The 19,715-nt window shown below is 46.3% G+C and overlaps 1 protein-coding gene across 3 annotated transcripts in view; it reads right to left on the bottom strand.

The window, feature by feature from the left end:
* Positions 1–1,997: 1,997 nt before the first annotated feature.
* Positions 1,998–19,715, bottom strand: part of FHDC1 (FH2 domain containing 1) — a 45,298-nt gene continuing 27,580 nt past the window's right edge. For all 3 annotated transcript variants that reach the window (XM_035292850.3, XM_008992593.5, XM_035292851.3), the window contains exons 7-12: positions 19,194–19,264; positions 18,919–19,026; positions 17,076–17,146; positions 13,364–13,481; positions 9,062–9,226; positions 1,998–6,945 (exon numbers count right to left, since the gene is read on the bottom strand). In XM_035292850.3, coding sequence (XP_035148741.3) covers positions 4,879–6,945; positions 9,062–9,226; positions 13,364–13,481; positions 17,076–17,146; positions 18,919–19,026; positions 19,194–19,264 — 2,600 coding nt within the window. In that variant the 3' untranslated portion in view covers positions 1,998–4,878. The remainder of the gene's footprint in view (positions 6,946–9,061; positions 9,227–13,363; positions 13,482–17,075; positions 17,147–18,918; positions 19,027–19,193; positions 19,265–19,715) is intronic.

A 19,715-nucleotide genomic window follows, 5' to 3' on the forward strand; every position in this document is an offset into this window, starting at 1 on the left:
CCAAAAGCCCTCTCTCCTAATCCTACCTCCTTGGGTTTAGGATTTCAACACAAAAATTTGAGGGGGGACAAACATTTAGACCACAGCAGATAGGCTAAATAGCTTTCTAATGTGCTATCCTGAAAACATACCCGTAATGCATGACATGGCTGCTCTGGGAAAGTGCATTCTGAAATCCTCACATCTCACTGCAAGCAGACTTGGGGAACATCTTCTGCTTGTGAGCTGGGGACCGCCTGCATGACTCGGCCCGTTAGTGTGTTTCTGAGGCGGGAAGGGGAAAGCCCAGGACCTGACTCCAAGAGCCTGGCATGACTCCATCAGTGGGCACCTGGAACAGGCTTCCTCACTGAAAGGCCCCGGTGCCTCCCTCCACAGCTCGCAGTCAGGGATGTCAGGCTCTTGGTAAAGGGTCTGTGAATAAACATCTGTGAATGCTGCTTGGGCCAGTCCAGTTGTCCTACCTACCAATCAGGAAGCCAAAAGCCCCATGGCAGCGCTCTGGTCCAGCAGACAAAAAAGCTGTTTTCTTAAACTCTTGTCTTCACTGAGGTGATCTAGTGTGCTGTGGGACGTCCAAACCAGGAGATATTTGTGGATGAAAAGCCCCAGGAGCAGGTGCTCTGGGTTATGTTTGCAGTCCTGCCACAGATTGAGCTGTGCATTCTTACCCCACAGAGGCTGAGCAGAGCGATTTCACAGAGAACCCGGTGCCCCAGTTCATGTATGCTCATTGCCCAAATTATTTTACACAGCACTTAATGAGTGGTCAGATGCAGTGTCCCTTATTCAAATTTGATTTATACATTTGATGCTTATATGTGTTTGGGGACTTACACCAAAAAAAAAAAAAAAAAATTCTCTTCTACTTTTCTGACAGGGTTGGAGCATGCAGCAAAAATATAATGAAGAATTAAGTTTTAATGGAAAATTCTGCAAAATTGCAAAATGTCATCATTGCCATATGGGAGGAGGTAAGGATACTGCACCCTTAGAGGCAGAAGTTCACGAATGTACACACCCCAGAAGGTGAATTAACAATTCTACCAAAGTCTTCTGGGGTCCCTCACCCTAGCACATAAATATGCAGAGCACATAAATATGCACAATTAGGAAATGGTGGCCCCTTTAATTTAATGAATTTCTTTAGAAGAATGGGACCACAGGTTCTTTATGAAAGCCATAAAAGGGAAGAAGAAACAGAAAATTACTTGAGACCCATTAGAAAAATAAAACGCTTTCTTGGGGGTTGGGGGCATGCATGTCAGTAATCCCTTGAACAGCAGGATTGAAGGTTGAGAGAGGAGTCTGGTGTCCCAAACCACTTACAGCACAGACAAGACCGGCTTCTAAATGTCCAGGGAGCAAGCAGCAACACCCAAGAACATCATCTACTCTCCTCTACTGATGTCTGACCCAGGGATGTCCCTCTAACTCACTTGAGTTAAAGCAGGAGAGTAGCTAGGACTGAAACATGACATCATCTGAGGCATGAGGTGCATCTGAGGCACAATCCCAGCTCCTTTTCAAATATGCAAAACCCTGGTCATATAAAGCCATCTCCCCTCTGCTCATTCCTGAGTCAGCCATGAGGTGAGCTGTGATTTCCTAATGGAGTCCTGAACCAAAATGCAGGACACCCAGGACACCATCTAGACTTGCCGGGCCCACAGAGATGACATAAAACCCAGCTCAGCATGGAATAATGTGAGCCGCGCACTCCACTCACAACCTGTGTCAGAGGCAGGCGGCATTTCATCCCCATGGCCTGGGGCAAGGCCCACTCCCTAAGCCCTCAGTTACAAGGGGTTCTGTCTAGCAAGAAGACACACAGTCAACAGCCTCATTTGGGCTCTTGAGCCTTTGGAGGACAAGTCAGCTGCATCCCAACCCTCCTCGCCTCCTGGATCCCTGCTTCTTTCTGGGCCAGAAATCGAATACTCTTCCAGCAAGATCACACAGACACATCCATGGAAGAAGCTGAGATGAAACACAACTCTCATAAACAGGAACTTTATTAAACTACATGTTACATAAAAGAACATATAAATGGACCATTAAATACATTGTTTATCTTAAACAAATTTACATAGAAACTTATTTACATTTCTCCAATGTATTCTTAAATTAATTTTCCAAGCTTACTACCGATAAAAGGTAATAGAATGATCATCTGCTCACACAGATGCATACAGAATGTCCACAGGGCTAAGAAAAGCACCACTTCCCAGGAAATGCAGCTTATTAGATCTTCCAGCAACAACTCATGCTGAAGGTGCATTCTTCTGAGCAGCCCTTGAAGTGAGGCCATTGCTTCAGAGATGCCAGGGGTGGGTTCTGAGAAGCTGATATGGGGCAGAGATGGGTCCTTGGTGATTGACCTGACTTGCACGCACAGAGTTGGAAGGACCTGTGGAGACCATCATCGAGGCCATGGCCCCCATCTGTGAACTGGCAAACAGGCTTGGGAAGAGGTGGTGACTTGCCAGTCACCCAGCATCCATGATAGACAAAGGGCCTGGGAGCTCGGAACCCAGGGTCCCTCCCAGAGGTCCCGACCTCTCTGCTTTCCACAAATCCACAAACTGAGGATCATGTTCATCCATTTCCCACCACCATGGACCTTCTGCTTTAAACTTTTTTGTCTACCTGATTAAATATATAACTTCTTAGGCTTCATGAGATGGTGAAAAGCTGCTCAGGATTCCCATAAGCATCTTTGTGGAGCCCCGGAAATACCTACTCAGGGCCATTTCTACAAGAGGTTTTGTGGTCACGTGCTTTACTACTTCAGGCATAATATTTATCTTTAAAACTCACTTATGGAAGCTCAGCATTTCCAATTAATTTAGATGAAAGGCAACACTCTGCAGAAGGGAGGTTCTAACGTCAACCATGCGTTATGGCATGGATTTCCCCACAAACGCATGCTATTTGCCTAGATCCATGTACCTACCAAGGTCAGATCTAAAATGGGGTTTCACTAATAAGTGACCCAAAATATTAAAAAAAAAGTTCCAAGAATTTTCCCATTTCCCAACTAGTCTCAGAGAAATCATGAAATGGGCATTAGGTAGAAAAGTACATGATTTTAACTCTTTCTTTTGAATAAAGCTTGATTTTTCCCCCCAAATTTTTCCGGATGATATACTTTCTTCTGAAAGCAATTTCATGCTTTTAGTCTGCCTGAAAATTGATTTGGTTCTTCTCAGGATTTAAAAACCACTGTACCAACAAAGAGATGTCAATGTTAAAAACTATTATTAAAGAGACAGACAAGGAGAGAGAGAAGCTCTCTCCGGGCCATGTTAGAGAAGAAGGAAGTGCTGGGAGCACACAGAGAGAAGCAAGGCTGGGAGACAGAATGCTTTGCACCTCCCTGTAACCAGAGTGAACACAGGTCAAAGCAGCCTTCACTCAGTTTTATAACAGACACATGGATGGTGGAATGCGGGACTGGAAAGACACACACTGTCAAACAGCCCTGATGCCTTTCCACTAAAATATGGCACTTCAAGATTCCAGAGAAATCCAGCATTTTACCAGAGGCTGCCACCCATCTGCAGGGAAGCCTGCCCTGCAGCCATGAGGCCCCCGAGGTTCACACCCCGCTGCTGACAATGCACACCCTGAATACATGATTTCTGTCCAAGTCCAACTTTCCCTCCTGTTCCTATAAAGACTCATACCCAGAGTCATGTATGTAGAAATGGGCAAGCCAGACAGTCTTCAGGGAGACAGAGCCCATTACAGGATACCCAAGACTTGTGGGGAAGTCCAGTTGCCTGCAACGGACAACGTATGGGCAGGTGGAACTCTGAGGCCAAGGAACACAGGAAGATAAAAATATCTTCATTATTGAGGATATACTACTGGCCAGGTGTGGTGGCTCACACCTATAATCCCAGCACTTTGGGAGGCTGAAGTGGGAGGATCACTTGAGCTCTAGAGTTCGAGATCAGCCTGAGCAACATAGTGAGATCCCATCTCTACAAAAGATAAATTGAAAAAAACAATTAGCCAGGCATAGTGGTGCATGCCTGTAGTCCCAGCTCCTAGGAGGCTGAGGTGGGAGGGTCACTTGAGCCTAGGAGGTCAAGGTTGCAGTGAGCTATGATTACACCACTGCACTCCAGCCCGGGAGACAGAGTAAGACCCTGTCTCAAAAAGAAAAAAAAAAAAAAAAAAATCCTGGAAGGCATTTCACTCTGCAAAAGGAACCCAAACTAAAACATGTCATTTTCATTTTTTCTTTTGAGACAGGGTCTCACTCTGTCACCCAGGCTGGAGTACGATGGTGGAGTCCTGGGCTCAAGCGATCTTCCCATCTCAGCCTTTGGAGTGGCTGGGGCCACCAGCATGTGCCACCACACTCAGCTAATTAATGTATTTCTGATAGAGACGGGGTTTCACCATGTTTCCTAGGCTGGTCTCGAACTCCTAGGCTCAAGCCATCCACCCCTCTTGGCGTCCCAAAGTCGTGAGCCACTGCACCTAGCTAATTTTTATATTAAAAAAATCTTTGATATATAAAAACTGGCCAGAAAAAAATCTTTGTTGACTTGTTTCATAAGAATGTCACCTTACACTCCTATTAAGTCTTTCTCGAGATCCGGGCTTTGGGGGAGGGTAGGGTGCACAGGGGAGGTGTGGCCGTCACAGGAACATGTCTATCTGGACACCAGACTGCAGTGGGGCTCAGCATGGCAGGCTGCAATCCACAGGCCTCCTGGACTAACCATCCTGACAGCATCACTAGCAGCGGCACCAGTGGCTGCTTTATCTGTAACAAAGACATGCTGCCTCTTTCCCCATCCTCATCCCAGAAGTCAGTCTACACCGTCTGAATCCCAGGAGGTGGGAGAGGACAGACACCCATCACTTCCATAATGGATTGAGGATTCTCCCCAGTGTGGTCCGACTAGAGTCCTTCCGACGGAGGGAGGCCCTTTCCCCAGCTCCTCTGGCCTTCAGAGGGGCCTCTGCGTTGGCACTGGGACTCTCAGTAGACTCTGGACCCCTCTTGGGGACCCGGGCACTGCTGGCTCTCTTCAAAGTACTGCTGTCCTTGGGATCGGCATCCTCGGGGTCCCCTTTCACCCTCAGCTGCCGCTGCGACACTGTCCTAGTGATGCTGGGGACTTTGGCCATGGGAGGGAGATCAGTTTTCAAGCTTCGAGAGGATGAGGCCACCGTGTTCCGGGCAAAGCTTGGGACACGGGGTAGTTCATGGGGGATGCTGGGCACCGGAGGGGTCTTGGGCTCCTCTTTGGGACTCTCAGGGCCCTGGGAGTGGGTGCGGCAGGTTTTATTTTCCTCGGGCTTCTGTCTGGGGAGGTTCCTGAGTGGTTTGGCACTGGGCTTCTTGATAGAGCCCCTAGGCTGCAGGGGGGTGTCCCTCCCCGGACGGGCACTGCTGCTCCCCCGAGGCAGCCTCTGCTCCTCCACACTGGTGGAGGGCCTCCTGGGTGACATGTCCGAGGCTCTCCGCACAGAGTTCCGGCGTGACCACACAGTATCTGTGCTGCTGGGGGGATTCTGAGAGGGCCCCCGGGATGGGAGCTCTGGTCGCCTCCAGCTGGCACCTCTGCTGGACCTGCTGATGGGCATGACCTTGCGCATACTCTCACTCTCCGAGGCTGTCAGGGTCCGCACAGGCTTGGGCGCTAGCCCCTGGCTCCGCCGGGCACTCCCAGGCTTGGAGGCCCCAGGAGATGCCTCTTTGAGGGAGCCTCTCTTTGGTGCTACAACATCTTTCCTTTTGGTGGGTCTGTCCCTGGGCAGGCCACCCTTGCAGCTGGGCTCACTATCCACAGAGATGGGGGCAGGAGCCTCCCCAGGTGGGCTGGATGCAGGGTTGGAGACTTGGCTATCCCCCATTTCTCCAACCCCAGAGGACATGGAGCCATCCCCTTCCCCGCCTTCCTCCGGGTCCCCAGCTCTGGGTCTGGAGTCGGTTCCCTCTGAGCAGTCCAGGGTCAGTGAGCAGTCAGTGGTGTCCGAGATGTAGAACAGAGGCCCGGGATCTTTGTTCTCAGGGTCGCTGCTACCCACAGATCCCAAAGCCACACTTCCAGGCTCAACAGGGGCAGCCTTGCCATTCTCCAGGACTGGGCTGAGACTTCCCAGGGCATTTCCATCCATGGGTGTCAGACTGCTGCTGCCGGCACTGGGGGAATGTGGGCCCCCATCCTCCACAGACTCCAGCTTCATTGGGCTGAAGTCACTCAGGGTCACCTGGGACATCCCCTCCATGCCTTGAGAACCCTGGAGGTTGAACTGGGCCAGCCCTGTCACCAGCTCATGTTCCTTAATCCCCAGAGCCAATGGCGAGAGAGGAGGGGACTGTGCTGAGCCCAGGCTCACCGGCTCACTGTTCCTCTTTCGGAGGATGCTGACGCCGTGGCGCCGAGCTCTGGCGAAGGCAGAGGCAGAGGCAGGGTCCTCAGGCTGGGTAGCTGGAAGCTGGTGTCCCTGTGCTGAGGGTGGGTTGGGGGCCTCCTCCTGGCCCCTCGAGGCCTGAGGTTTGTGTGCAAAGCTGGAGTCCCCATGCCTTGCCTCTTTAGGCTCCAGGCAGGCTATCGTGGGCCGGGCCTGCCGGGGGCTGCTCCGGGGCAGGCTGTGGAACTTGTTGGGCTCCTCGGGAATGCCAGTAGAGCTCTCCAAGAAGGTCAGCAGCTCCCGGTCAGCAGAGAGACCCAGGGAGTGACGGGAGCGGCGGGTGTTAGGGGGCCGGTAGGAGGGGCTGGAGGGACTGATGGGCCTGGGGTGCAGGAAAGGAGGCAGACCTTCCACACCCTTCTTAGCCAGCAGCTCCACATCGTTCTCGCTGCTGCTCCGGCCAAATGCGCCCAGCTCCCCAGATGCCCAGGAGCGCTGCTTCTGCTCCTGCTCCTTTAGCCGCTGCAGCTGCCTCAGCTCCTGCGCCTCCCGGTCTTGGTTGTCCTGAGGGAAGGAGAGAAGCCATAAGATGCGTGAGACAAGTGGAACCAATGTGCAGTTCCAGAGCCACCTACCCTAAGAGCCAAAGAAAGACACAGGCATGGAGGGGTGCTCTGGGTCATGCCCCACGCTGAGAAAGAGACTGTGTGTGTGTGTGTGTGTGCGTGTGTGTGTGTGTGTGCGCGCGTGCGCGTGCGCGTAGAGGGAGGGTGAGACTCTCCAAAGCTACTGGGGATCTGACCAGAGCGGGGGAACGCAGTAAGACTGGCTGCAACAATCTATCTACAGTTTTTATCTGATTCTTGGGCCCAACTTCTAGCTTTCCAGCCAAAGCACTATATGCTCAGTGGAGGCTGCCATTCCACATGTGCAAGTGACCTCAACCCCCAGAAAGCTGAGTCTGAGCAGTACAAGACAGAGGACTTCCAGGAAAGTGCATACAGGCAATAACAGACAGAAAAATGCTGTGGCCGTTTAAAGAGTGAGCCTCAAATTGTATTTCTGTGGAGGGTGGATCTGTGCTACATATACATCTGTAGCACATTCTACTTGACAATGATTTGAATGTATTCATGTACAGCCACGACATTAAGAGACACTGTTCAACTCTGTTCCCTGACAGCTCCTGGTAAAGCAACACCACACACAGCATGGCGACTCTGCCAGCTGCAGCCTGCAGCACACAGCTCTGCCCCTTACGCCCTTGCCTGTTCCCACAATCAGAGAAGAGGAAGAGGAGCAGGTGTGCTTTACAAATCCTTCAACCCTTCACCCTGCTCCAGAGTACCCAGCCCTTCCCGTCGAAACTGCACCAGAACAAGCACACATACCAAAGTACACTCTACCACCTGGCTGTGCACTTTAAAAAGATTTGTGTCATGTAAATATGTGGATCCCACAGCCCAAATGTGTTATCATTAGCAGTTTACTTGACAATCAAATTCCTCCAATGATGGCCTTTCCCTTCCAAGTTTCTGTGAGGCTCTAGCTGGGGATTCCTGGCTCCTCCCGCAGCTCTGGCCTCAGCCTCCTCCCTCGTCCCCAAGTTGCTCGGGCCTTCCTTCAAGGTTGCCTGCGGTGGGGGTGGGGCCAGTGCCTGGCTCTCAGGACAGCTGGGTGAGAGCATCACACAGGTGGCCTCACAGGCCTGTGGAATTCCTGGGAGTGAGGGCCTCATTAAGAGCCAACTTGGCCTTGACACCCATCACTGCCTCCCACAGCTGAGCTCACTTCTTGGCCAGAGGAGCGCAAACGTGGCCACAGGCTGAGCCTCCTTCTCTTAGCTGGATAGAGAGAGGAGGGGTTGAGAACACAAAGCAGTTCTGAGCTTGCGAGAAATCTGACCAATCCCTCAAAGAAATTCAGCTATGGACAAAGCTACATTCCAGCTGGAGGGGGAGAGATGACTCACGAGCCTTTGCTTCCTCACCACCACCCGAAATGAAGGGATGTAAGTGGCCAGTTTGCTTTTAATTGACAGACTAAAGTTTTACATGTAAAGCCAAGCAACACAGAGTTTTCTGGCTTCTACGTTAAACCCAGAGATGACTGGAATTGGTGGCTGAAGGGCAAGAAATGTAGCTGTTGTGCTCAGCATGGCAACAGGCTTTGTGGTTATCCAGGAATCTTGAAGACTGCTCTGGGGAGGACAATGCGGTTGCCGTGGTGCTGATCCCACAGTGATGGCGGTCAGCTTGGAAGAGGCGAAAGGGGAGGCCAGTCCATCATCCCACCAGCACAGAAGGCTCCCTGAAAGAGTACCTTCTCTTCTGGGAGAGTGTGAGAAAGACATTCAGGATCTTCAAGACTTTTAAATGGTATGACTGCCATCAGGGAGGAACTTTACTAACAAAATGTTCTCAAGGCATTACTGTGAGTGTCAGGCAGCCTGAGGGTCTAAGTAGCAGAGGCAGTCAAATGCCCAGTGATCTATGCAAGCCTTCAGGGCTGGGATGGCAGAGCCACTCCCAGCCGAGAGCCTGGCAACGCCACCTGGGCCAGACGTTCCTGAAACCATGGAGATGCCGAACTGCCTTTCTGTGGTTAGCAGAGGGCTAGGTCCAGAAGAAGGAAAATAAAAATCCAAGCAACCCCAAGACACAGATGCTGCCAGCCATACCTTAACTGCCTTGTTGAATTTGGTACAGAAGTCTCTAAATATCTGAAAGCATTCATCCAGCTTCATGGTTTTCTTGTCTTCACAGAAAAAATCTATAAGGGTGTGGGCCTCGTCCTGGAGCTCTTGTTTCCAGCATTCCAGTTCCCTCAGCTTTTCTACGGCAAACTGCAGAAAAACAAACGAACACACACTGAGGTAAACATGCTCAGCTGATGCAGCGCCGGGCCCTGCATCAGAGGCCCAGGGAAGACATGCTCTGGGGCTTCATTTCAGGTCTTGGAAAAGGCAGGCTTATTGCAAGGCCAGTGCACTCAGAGCCAAAAGGAAAATAATTCAACCCACACCAAACCTCGGGGAAAGCAAGATGAACTCCTGTGTGAGACCGAGACTAAACAACAAGATAGATTTAAGAGCTTTAACCTGCAGATTGTCACTAACAAAATGTTCACTTTTAATCTCACTGAAAAAAATTACACAGGTGACTCCTTGAGACCAGCCTGGGCAACACGGTGAAACCCCGTCTCTACTAAAACACAAAAAATTAGCTGGGCGTCGTGTCAGATGTCTAAAATCCCAGCTACTCAGGAGGCTGACGTGGGAGAATCACTTGAACCTGGAAGGCAGAGGTTGCAGTGAACCGAGACTGCGCCACTGCACTCCAGCCTGGGAGAAGGAGAGAGACTCCATCTCCAAAAAAAAAAAAAAAAATTGAGTCTTACACTGGCCAAGAGTTTACTTTAGGGTCCCTGAAGCTACTCGCTGTATTGATGCATTATCAATTTTGCCCCACTGAGAGGGTGTTTAAACTTAATCCCCACTGAGCTCTGTGAGGGTCAGGGTCACCCCTGCGGGACCAAAGCCCTCGTACCTAAACCAGGGGTGCTGATCCAAGTCAGCTGGGAAGCTTGGCAACAGGCCATGCCTGCATCTGCCCTGTTTAATTTCGGAGGTTTGGGATGGACTCAACACTGTATGTTATGAAAGCCCCACCTTAGGAGATTGTGATGGATCCTGATGGCTAGGCATTACTGTCCTTTACAAATCCATCCTCTTCACTTCATTTTCTCCTAATTCTTCTACCAAGTAAGTCTCTGAAGCCCCTATTCTGTTGAGGCAGTAGCCTCAACACAGTGATGGGAAGGAAGGAAGCTTATTTTCCTCCAAAGAGTCCCAAGCCCTTCAGCATGGAATCTGCCATGTCCAAGGCATGACTGATGGCAGTTCAGTGACAACATGGGGAGCTGGATGAGGAAGCAGTATGGTGCAGGGAAGAAGGGCTCCAAAACAGCCATAGCCCACGCAGAATGAACATTTGGAATCACACTGAAGTCTTATGTTGAGACATAAGGCTCCATTACCCAGGCTGGAGTACAGTGGTGTGATTGTGGCTCGCTGCAGCCTCGATCTCCTGGACTCAAGCAATCCTCCCACCTGGCCCCCTGAGTAGATGGAACTATAGCTATACACCACTGCACCCAGCGAATATTTAAATTTTTTTGTAGAGACAGGGTTTCCCTATGTTTCCCAGGCAGGCCTCAAGCCATCCTCCCACCTCTGCCTCTCTAAGTGCTGTGATTACAGAGGTAAGCCATTGTGCCTAGCCTATGTTGCTTTCTTGTTTACTGGGAAATAATGGTTATATAAAGAAGGAATGCATGAAGTGTGTTACTTTATGAAATCGCCTGTTATCATGTTTTTAAAAAGGTCATACTTGAGAGCTTTTTTTGAGTAAAGCGGAGGTGTGCTGGGAAATGGTAAAGCAGAAGCTGTCCACTCAAGGAGGGAGCTGCTGTTTGAACCTGCTTGGAGAGCTACAGAACCTACAGAGAAATTCTGTGAAGACCCCACCTCCTACCCACTCCAACCCACTTTCCCCCTTCAAAGCCCTTCTCTTAAACCAAACACACTCAAGAGGTAGTAGGAAACCAAAACTATGTAGGAAACCAAATACCAGAGAAAGTAACCATCTGAGTCAGTAGCCCAGGGCAGTGTGTACATTCGTGCTGTATTTTTTTCTTTATGGAGGAATGGTATTAATGAAAGGATAAATCTTTGCCTGTCATTCTTCCACAGGGGGAAAGATGGATTCCAGCCAAGAACAGCTCAACTGCAGAAAAATAGGCCTCCTAACAAGAATCTACATGGGCGCTCAGCTCCACCTCGTATGTTTCATCTCTAGGTCCTGTGGGGATTGACAGAGTACCAGGAAGGAAACTTATAAACACACTGAAGTCTCCCTTTAGACTTGGGAAAATGAAACATTCTGGATGTGGATCTTAACAGCAACCATACTTGGAATTATCTGCCATGAGTTCAACATGATTAGCGCCAGAAATACAGAAGTTCAAAGCTACACTGGCAAAGCAAGAATGACAACAGGTTAGCAGCTGTACTGTCAAATTCAACTTTACATCTCTAACTTGCCTGCTACAAACCAAAGTTTCAAACAAATTTACTCAGTATCTCTTGCCCCCAAGGGTGAAAATGCTGAACTAGATCTGCAAAAACATGTGCCTATGATTTTTCTGCTCTGAATCCTTGAAGAGTTCCCCACTTCTTATAGCATGGAGTCTGAGTCCAGCATTCAGACTGGTGTTCAGAGACCCATGTGGCCTGACTCTGACCTACCCTGAAGAATTTTATCTTACCTATTCAAAAGAAAGTTGCATTTAAGACAGAAAAATACATAGCTATATGAAATGTTTTACTTATAGAGATAAAACTGACAGCCAGGAAGAAGTGTAAAGGGTTAAAACAAGATGGACTGTGAAAAGCAATCTAGAGGTAAGGCTAAGTCAAAGCTGTTCTTCATCCTAAGCATCTCCGTATGAATACTGAGTATGAGATGGTAATAGTTAATACAAGAACCTAGAGGAATAAGACATCCAGAATTTTAATCTTGATGTGCGATGATCTTTATTCTTGAATTCCTGGATTTAATGTGTTCGTTTACTGTTTTAGTATTTTTGTGGTGGCAGTATTTGCTTTGTTGTTGCACTTTGATAAAAATCTGTGCCCTTCAACAAGAAAATTAATTTGGTTTTACTTGAAAGAAAATATAGGGCACATGTTTAATAATGAAAATAAACTCACAGCAGAGCCAAACAAAATCAAGCATCTGCTGAAGGTCATAATATTCTGAAGTAGCTGAATTAAGAAGCGAAGGTTTCAGTTGGCACAACCTCGGGAGCACTCCGTTTCTCCCCAGCGCCAAGGGCAGCCCTGCCACACAATTCCACCTCACAGGTCTCAAAGCACTAACAGCACTTCAGGTAGCACAGCCTTTCGCTGAAGACTAAAAGCATGAGATAGTGCCTTTTTTTTTTTTAAATAAGGAAGATAAAAGAAGTATGTCAGACTATATGATTAGTGAGTCACAATGAGCTGTCACAAACATGTCCACTCCGCTGTTTTTTGTTGATGTTATTTGGAGCAGCTCCCGACACACCCTGTGGGCCGTGTATACTCCCAGTGTTGACGGGCATACCTCTCGTGTGTTCTGCTGTTCTCATTATAAAACATGCCAAAACGCAGCTTGTTTCTTCAGTGTAAACAAGTGAGGAAATGACAGCCCAAGTTCTAAGGCATCTTGATTTCTGTGGAACTTCCTTCTGTTATCCAAAAGTTTAACTGGTTTAGAAACAAAACTTGAGTTGCCAGGCAGAGCCCAAGTGCAGATCCATTGCTGATACCAGTTCATCACAGTAAAGTGCAATCATGCAAACTGAGCAGTGAGTAACAGGAGCCTCGTAGAAGCACCATCACTAAAGAAATACATCAGGATTATGCTGGGTGCAGTGGCTCACGCCTGTAATCCCAGCACTTTGGGAGGCCCAGTGGGGGCAGATCACCTGAGGTCAAGAGTTTGTGACCAGCTTGGCCAACATGGCAAAACCCTGTTTCTACTAAAAAAGTACAAAAATTAGCCAGGTGTGGTGGTGCACACCTGTAATCCCAGCTACTCAGGAGGCTGAGGCAGGAGAATCACTTGAACCCGGGAGGCGGAGGTTGCAATGAGCTGAGATTGCACCATTATATTCCAGCCTGGGCAACAGAGCAAGACTCCGTCTCAAAACAAAACAAAACAAACAAACAAACAAAAACAAACACATCAGGCTTAGATCACATTTAACATTCTCTGCAAAGAATGGGCATGGAAGTACCAAGTTCATGTTACTAACTTGGAGAAAAAAATATGAATGGGAACTGCTGCTTCCACAAATATAGCCATGCAAATTTAACCAGCCCCAGGGTGCTGCTGGGAGATGAGATTAGAGGGACTGACTTGAGTCACCTACAAACCTGAAGAAAATCTTCCATCTGCTGACAAAGTTCACCATCCCGCTGGATGTTTTCTTTTAGTGATCTCGTCCTGACAAACAGCAAGTGCAGTTCAGCCTCTGTGTTATCCAGAGATAATCTAAAAGAAGAAAGGGGAGTGGGCAGTTGGAACAAGGAAGCCATGTGTCATGTGGGTATATTAAATAAGACTAACTGTCACTCAACCTTGGAAACAGAAGGGGAGAGCTACTGTGCTGACCTTTACCTATTTCTGTATTTAGATCTTGTGCATTTCTCCTGTTTTAAGAGGTGACTCCTTTCTAAAGACATACACTGGTTCAAAGAGAACACGCTGTAATTGTGCTCTTGATGGTGAGATAACCAAAACCACGAGACCTGTATACCTCTTCATAAACTAGCTCCAATGAGCATTACAAACTAAAAGCCAGCAGGATTCCGGGATTCATATGCTTTCCAATGGGCCACTAAACACAAATATGAAACTAACCCACAAGAAGCAAGGCAATGTATGTTGATAGCCCTAATACTAAAGGTAACAGTGAGAGAATATAGCAAATTCCATGTTCTTCACCACAGGTGGCCAGAGCAAGATTTCTGTTTTACGGAGAACTAAAACACAGCTAACAAATCTGCAACTTTGTTTTTTTTGAGACACAGTCTTTCTCTGCACCCAGGCTGGATTGCAGTGGCCTGATCTTGGCTCCCTGCAAGCTCTGCCTCCTGGATTGAAGCAATTCTCATGTCTTAGCCTCCAGAGTATCTGGGATTATAGGTATGTGCCATCATGCCCAGCTAATTTTTGTCTTTTTAATAGAGATGAGGTTTCACCATGTTGGTCAGGCTGGTCTAAAATTCCTGAGCTCAACTGATCTGCCCACCTCAGCCTCCCAAAGGGCTAGGATTACAGAGGTGAGCCACCAGGCCCAGCCATTATTTTTTCTAAAGATACAGTCTCACGCTGGGCGCGGTGGCTCAAGCCTGTAATCCTAGCACTTTGGGAGGCCAAGGTGGGTGGATCATGAGGTCAAGAGATCGAGACCGCCCTGGTCAACATGGTGAAACCCCGTCTCTACTCAAAATACAAAAAATTAGCTGGGCATGGTGGCATGTGCCTGTAATCCCAGCTACTCGGGAGGCTGAGGCAGGAGAATTCCCTGAACCCAGGAGGCGGAGGTTGCAGTGAGCCAAGATCGCGCCATTGCACTCCAGCCTGGGTAACAAGAGCAAAACTCTGTCACAAAACAAAACAAAAAAAAAAAAAAAAAAAAGATACAGTCTCACTCTGTTGCCCAAGTTAAAGTGCAGTGGTAAGATCATGGCTCACTGCAGCACTGACCTCCTAGGCTCAGGTGATCTCTCACCTCAGCCTTCTGAGTACTTGGGACCACAGGTGTGCACCACCACACCCAGCTAATTTTCAAATGTTTTGTAGAGATGCATCTTACTATGTTGCCACTGGTCTCAAACTACTGGGCTCAAGCAATCTTCCTGCGTTGGCCTCCCAAAGTGCTGGGATCACAGGCATGAGCCACCACACCCAGCCCTAATTCTGCAAATTAACGGTTGGATTGACTGCGATGCTTTTATTATATACATCAAATCAAGATAGGCAGAACGTGGGCTGGTCTTGTGGCTCAGGCCTGTAATCCCAGCACTTTGGCAGGGCAAGGTGGGCAGATCACCTAAGGTCAGGAGTTTGAGACCAGCGTGGCCAACATGGTGAAGCCTCGTCTCTACTAAAAATAAAAAAATTGGCTGGGCATGGTGGCTCATGCCTATAATCCCAGCACTTTGGGGGGCCAAGGTGGGTGGATCATGAGATCAGGAGTTCAAGACCAGCCTGGCCAAAATGGTGAAACTCTGTCTCTACTAAAAATATAAAAATTAGCTGGGCATGGTGGTTGGCACCTGTAATCCCAGCTACTTGGGAGGCTGAGGCAGAGAATTGCTTGAACCTGGGAGGTGGAGGTTGCAGTGAACAGAGATTGTGCCACTGCACACGAGCCTGGGTAACAGAGTGAGACTCCATCTCAAAAAAAAAGAACAAACAGAAAAATTAGCCAGCCATGGTAGTGGGTGCCTGTAGTCTCAGCTACTTGGGAGGCTGAGGCAGGAGAATCACTTGAACCTGGGAGGCAGAGGTTGCCATGAGACAAGATTGTGCCACTGCACTCCAGCCTGGGTGACACAGACAGGCTCTGTCTCAAAAAAAAAAAAAAAAAAAGATAGGCAGAATGTGAATGATGGTTTTGTTTCACTGACTAGGTGAAACCTAAAATGCATGTGAAACTCATAAATTAGGATGCATTCACGCTTCCATTGTCAATTCGAATTTTTCTTTGTGCAATAAGTTTTCCACCTTCACTGGTAACTGGCACGTATCTATCTGTTTGTACTTCACAAGTGTATTTCATCTGCCATTTCAAATAAACAAACTTGCTGAATAGAGTTTTTCTATGTCAATATCTAGCTCCAATCCAGCTCTGACCAAAAATGCCATTTCAAAAATATAATGCTAATTTCTACCTACATATCTTGTAAGAACATTTTTAAACTAATCAGAGTAAAAATGTTCCCACACAAATTTCTTTCAGTAATTCAAAACCAGAAAAGTTCCTATAAGATGTCTATTCTTTTTGGAGAATAATCTAGGGATCTGTAAACATAAATTACGAACTGTTTACACCTTTGAACTGATAATCCCACTTTGGAAAAGACATGTCATCTTGGCTAGATGTTCACAGAATCAGTAACTTTGAGATACTAGCCGGTGGCAGAGCTGTGAGCTACGGTTCCTTTATTTATATGTATATGTTCACAGATGTCATAGCTGGAAAGAGTCACTCAAATAATAAGTCTATGCTAGGAAATAAGTTGACACATGAAGTGGTGTGTTGAAGCTGCTCATGAGAACCAACTGTGGGTGTCTCTTCCTAATTTGCATTCAGCAGTGCATGTCAGCAGCTTGACATCAGCCACAGTGGCAGTATTTACAATGTGGAAATCAGTAAATGCTACAAATCAGGACTTTTTTCTACAAGAGCTGGTTATCGAACATTTGTCATGGGATGTGAGGATGTAATATAAATTTAAAAACACATGTACAAAAGTCAAAATAGCATATACACACAGAGTCTAGCTAGATTAAGATACATATCTATATTAGGATCAGAAGCAAATTAGAGTGATGTAAATAGAGTCTTATGTTTGGCAGATACTTTCTCTGTATGTGCCTTTCTCTGTGAGTGATTAATGTAAAGTAAAATAGTTTCACAGCTCTTGGTATGGTTCCAACCCCTTTTAATGCAAAGCAAAATAAATGCACCATGTTAGCCTCTACAAGGAAACAATGACATGTGGTCGTGAAAGTCTGATTGATATATACCAACTCCCAAGGTAATAGGCGGTGTTGTTTAAGCTCTGTCTCTTGGGTGTGGAGGGATTTAAAATTCTTAATCATATTTTTTGTACTGATGATATTCATTAGAATATACTGAAATAGTTTCTTTAGTTTAAAAATAAAGATTAATTTTTCAAAACCCCCAAATTCCAAAGGTGCCCACACACCTGTGTTAAGCAAATGAAGAACAGTCTGAAAGTTCAATGAAACAAAACTTTTTAGAGTTCAAACTGGAATCTAAAAGTTTTTGCCATTTATCAGTTTTCAATAAAAAGGTAAAGAATCTTGAATTCTCACAATTCACTTGCTCACCTAGCAGTCTTCTGAACATTATGTAATTTTTCTGAAAAGTTTAGAAGAATGGCATCTTTCTTTTGGGCTTCCTGGAACAAAACAGAATTTTCTCACTATATTGATAAAACTGGAAGGAAATAATTTTCTTAGGGCTTAAAGAAATCTCAAAATCACTGCTCCTGTTTTTAAACTTGATACATTCAAAGCATTTCACACTGAGACATGAACTCTGATACTCATAGATTTGCCAGAACTCTTCTACTCTCAAGATACATTTAACTTTCCAGAGCAATTGATCTTGATGAAAATACAATTCATGTGCATTAAAACTCAATGGAAGGTGGCGGTGGCTGCAGCTTAGCAGGGCCCCTTGTTTCTGAGAGAATCCAATATATCCTACTTAAACACCACCCATACCTATGAGCATGCCTTTAAATGACAGAGATACCTTCAGCTGTTAAACCAGTTTGCAAACAGTTTAATCAGAAAGTACACAAGCCATGGCAGTGTCTGGATTCTTCACCTGTTCAGAAGGTGAACGAAAGGCAGGTGGGAAGGAGGCAATGACTGACTCAGAAGGCTTCCCCACTTGGGTAGAGACCATGTTACCCAGAGTGTCGGGATGCTTGGATCCAAGAGAGCTCTGCCCAAATACTATCTGCAACCTATGCTGGGCAAGGAACACATTTTCTTCTTTTAATGCCTGAAAATTAACCTTTCAATCAAGTCCCAAGTTAAACATGGCCCTTTGTCTTTTAAAGAATATAGTAATCATGGTGCGTATCGTTATTTATGGAGAGCTCACCACAGGCCAAACACTGAGCTAATATGGAATCAGCTCTTTCAGCACTCTCAATTATCTAGTTTTGGGGTAAGTTATCACTACTCTCACCATTTGATTAAGAAATTGAGGGTCTTCAGGTTTAAGTAACTTGCCTGAGGAAGTACAGCTAGCGAAGGACAGTCGAAATCTCCCAGTCCTGTACCATTCTGAAGCTCACATTCAAAACAAGACTGCACTACGGTTCCCTCCCCAGGTTAAAGCTACGACTGCGGCACTCATGACAAAACAACTGACTGATTCAGCAGAGGAAAAGCAAATCAGTTCAATTAGTTGAGATCATTTCAAAACAAAGAGATAACGGTCCCTGGATGATTTTCACTTTGTACCTAGCTCTTTTGGTGTTACAGAGACCCAGTTAAAAAAAAAAAAAAAAAAAAAAAAAAAGCAATAGATAGGGTCAGACCCCAAACCTGTGTTAGCAGCAGAGCATTCAAATGCATCGTTCACAGACAAAGACAGAAGTGACCTTTCTACATATAACTGGTCACAAATCTAGTCAATTCCACATCAGAAATATTTCAGTCCTCCAACTTCTATTCTGTGTCCCTATGGCCATTACCCTCCCTCAATGCTCACCAGACAATTACAGCCAACTTCTGCTGAGGTGTATTCCTATTTCTAGTTCTTTCTCTACTCTAACCCAGCCTCCATAGTGCCTTATTTGCCTAAAAACAAAAACAAAAATGCTCCAGTCAAGCTATTACACTGTGCACAAACTTCTATTGGTTCCCCACTGCTAAAGCACGAAATCCAAATTCCCGGCCTTTGACACTTGAATCCTTCATATCTGGCTTCACCAGCTTCTCTGCTTCACTCTCCCACTTCCCTTCAGCCCTACAGCCCTAGGAGCAGTACAATTCAAGAATTTGCAAACAGCGCTTCTATAAACAGAACCTTCTTGGAAATCACCATGCCCTTTCCTAACCCTGTTTGACACCATCTCATGCCTGGAAAAAACTTCACTGCCTCCAAGGGGTATTCATATGCATTCTCTAAGTCCTAATCATTTCCACACACCTGTGCAACAAAGTGCAGGAGATTCATCCCAGGTTTGTTTGCTTTTGTGTCTGCCAATTTCAGCAAAGAAGACAGTTTAAATCCTACCGCATTGCCGGCATACCCTCCCTAAAGAAGACAAATCAGAAAGAAAAAAATTACACGTATGTGAAATATATGTATAATTATGTGTATATATACACATACATACACATACACACACACAGAGACACACCTATAGATAGGCAAATAAGGTTGAAAACATAATATTACAATTGTTTTGGATTATTACTTACTGCATTCATGATATTCCCAGCCTGGAGCACCAAGTGTAATATAGAATGTAGCTCTTCACATGACATCAGTTCTATCAAAAAGAACACATCGCAGGATCTTAGAGAAGCGTTCAGATTCAAATGCACAAAGAACAGCTACCACATTCAAGTTCAAGTGTGTCTGAAGCAAGCTGTGACCTTAAACTGTATATAAAACTGAAAAAACAAAAAAGCAATATATTCTGTGGTATACCTAACACATCATTTGCTACCGGCAATCCATGCCATAGTGTTTACTTGGAAATCAAATAGGTATGACAGCTGAATAGCACACAATCGTTCAATAATAAAAATTTTCAATTAGTGAAAAATGTAAAAGCCTAATGCAAAGCAGTATCCTGTGATACAGGAGTTAATTTTCTTCTCAGCAGTTATTTAATTTTTCGTTGTACAGCCACTATTTTTTGAGACTGCATCTGTGGAATATGAAAACTAACAGCAAGCAACATTTTGCTTAGTCAATGAGTTATGAAGAGATAAAAA

This window comes from Callithrix jacchus, chromosome 3, assembly GCF_049354715.1.
Source record: "Callithrix jacchus isolate 240 chromosome 3, calJac240_pri, whole genome shotgun sequence".
In the NCBI taxonomy this organism is placed as follows: Eukaryota; Metazoa; Chordata; class Mammalia; order Primates; family Cebidae; genus Callithrix; species Callithrix jacchus.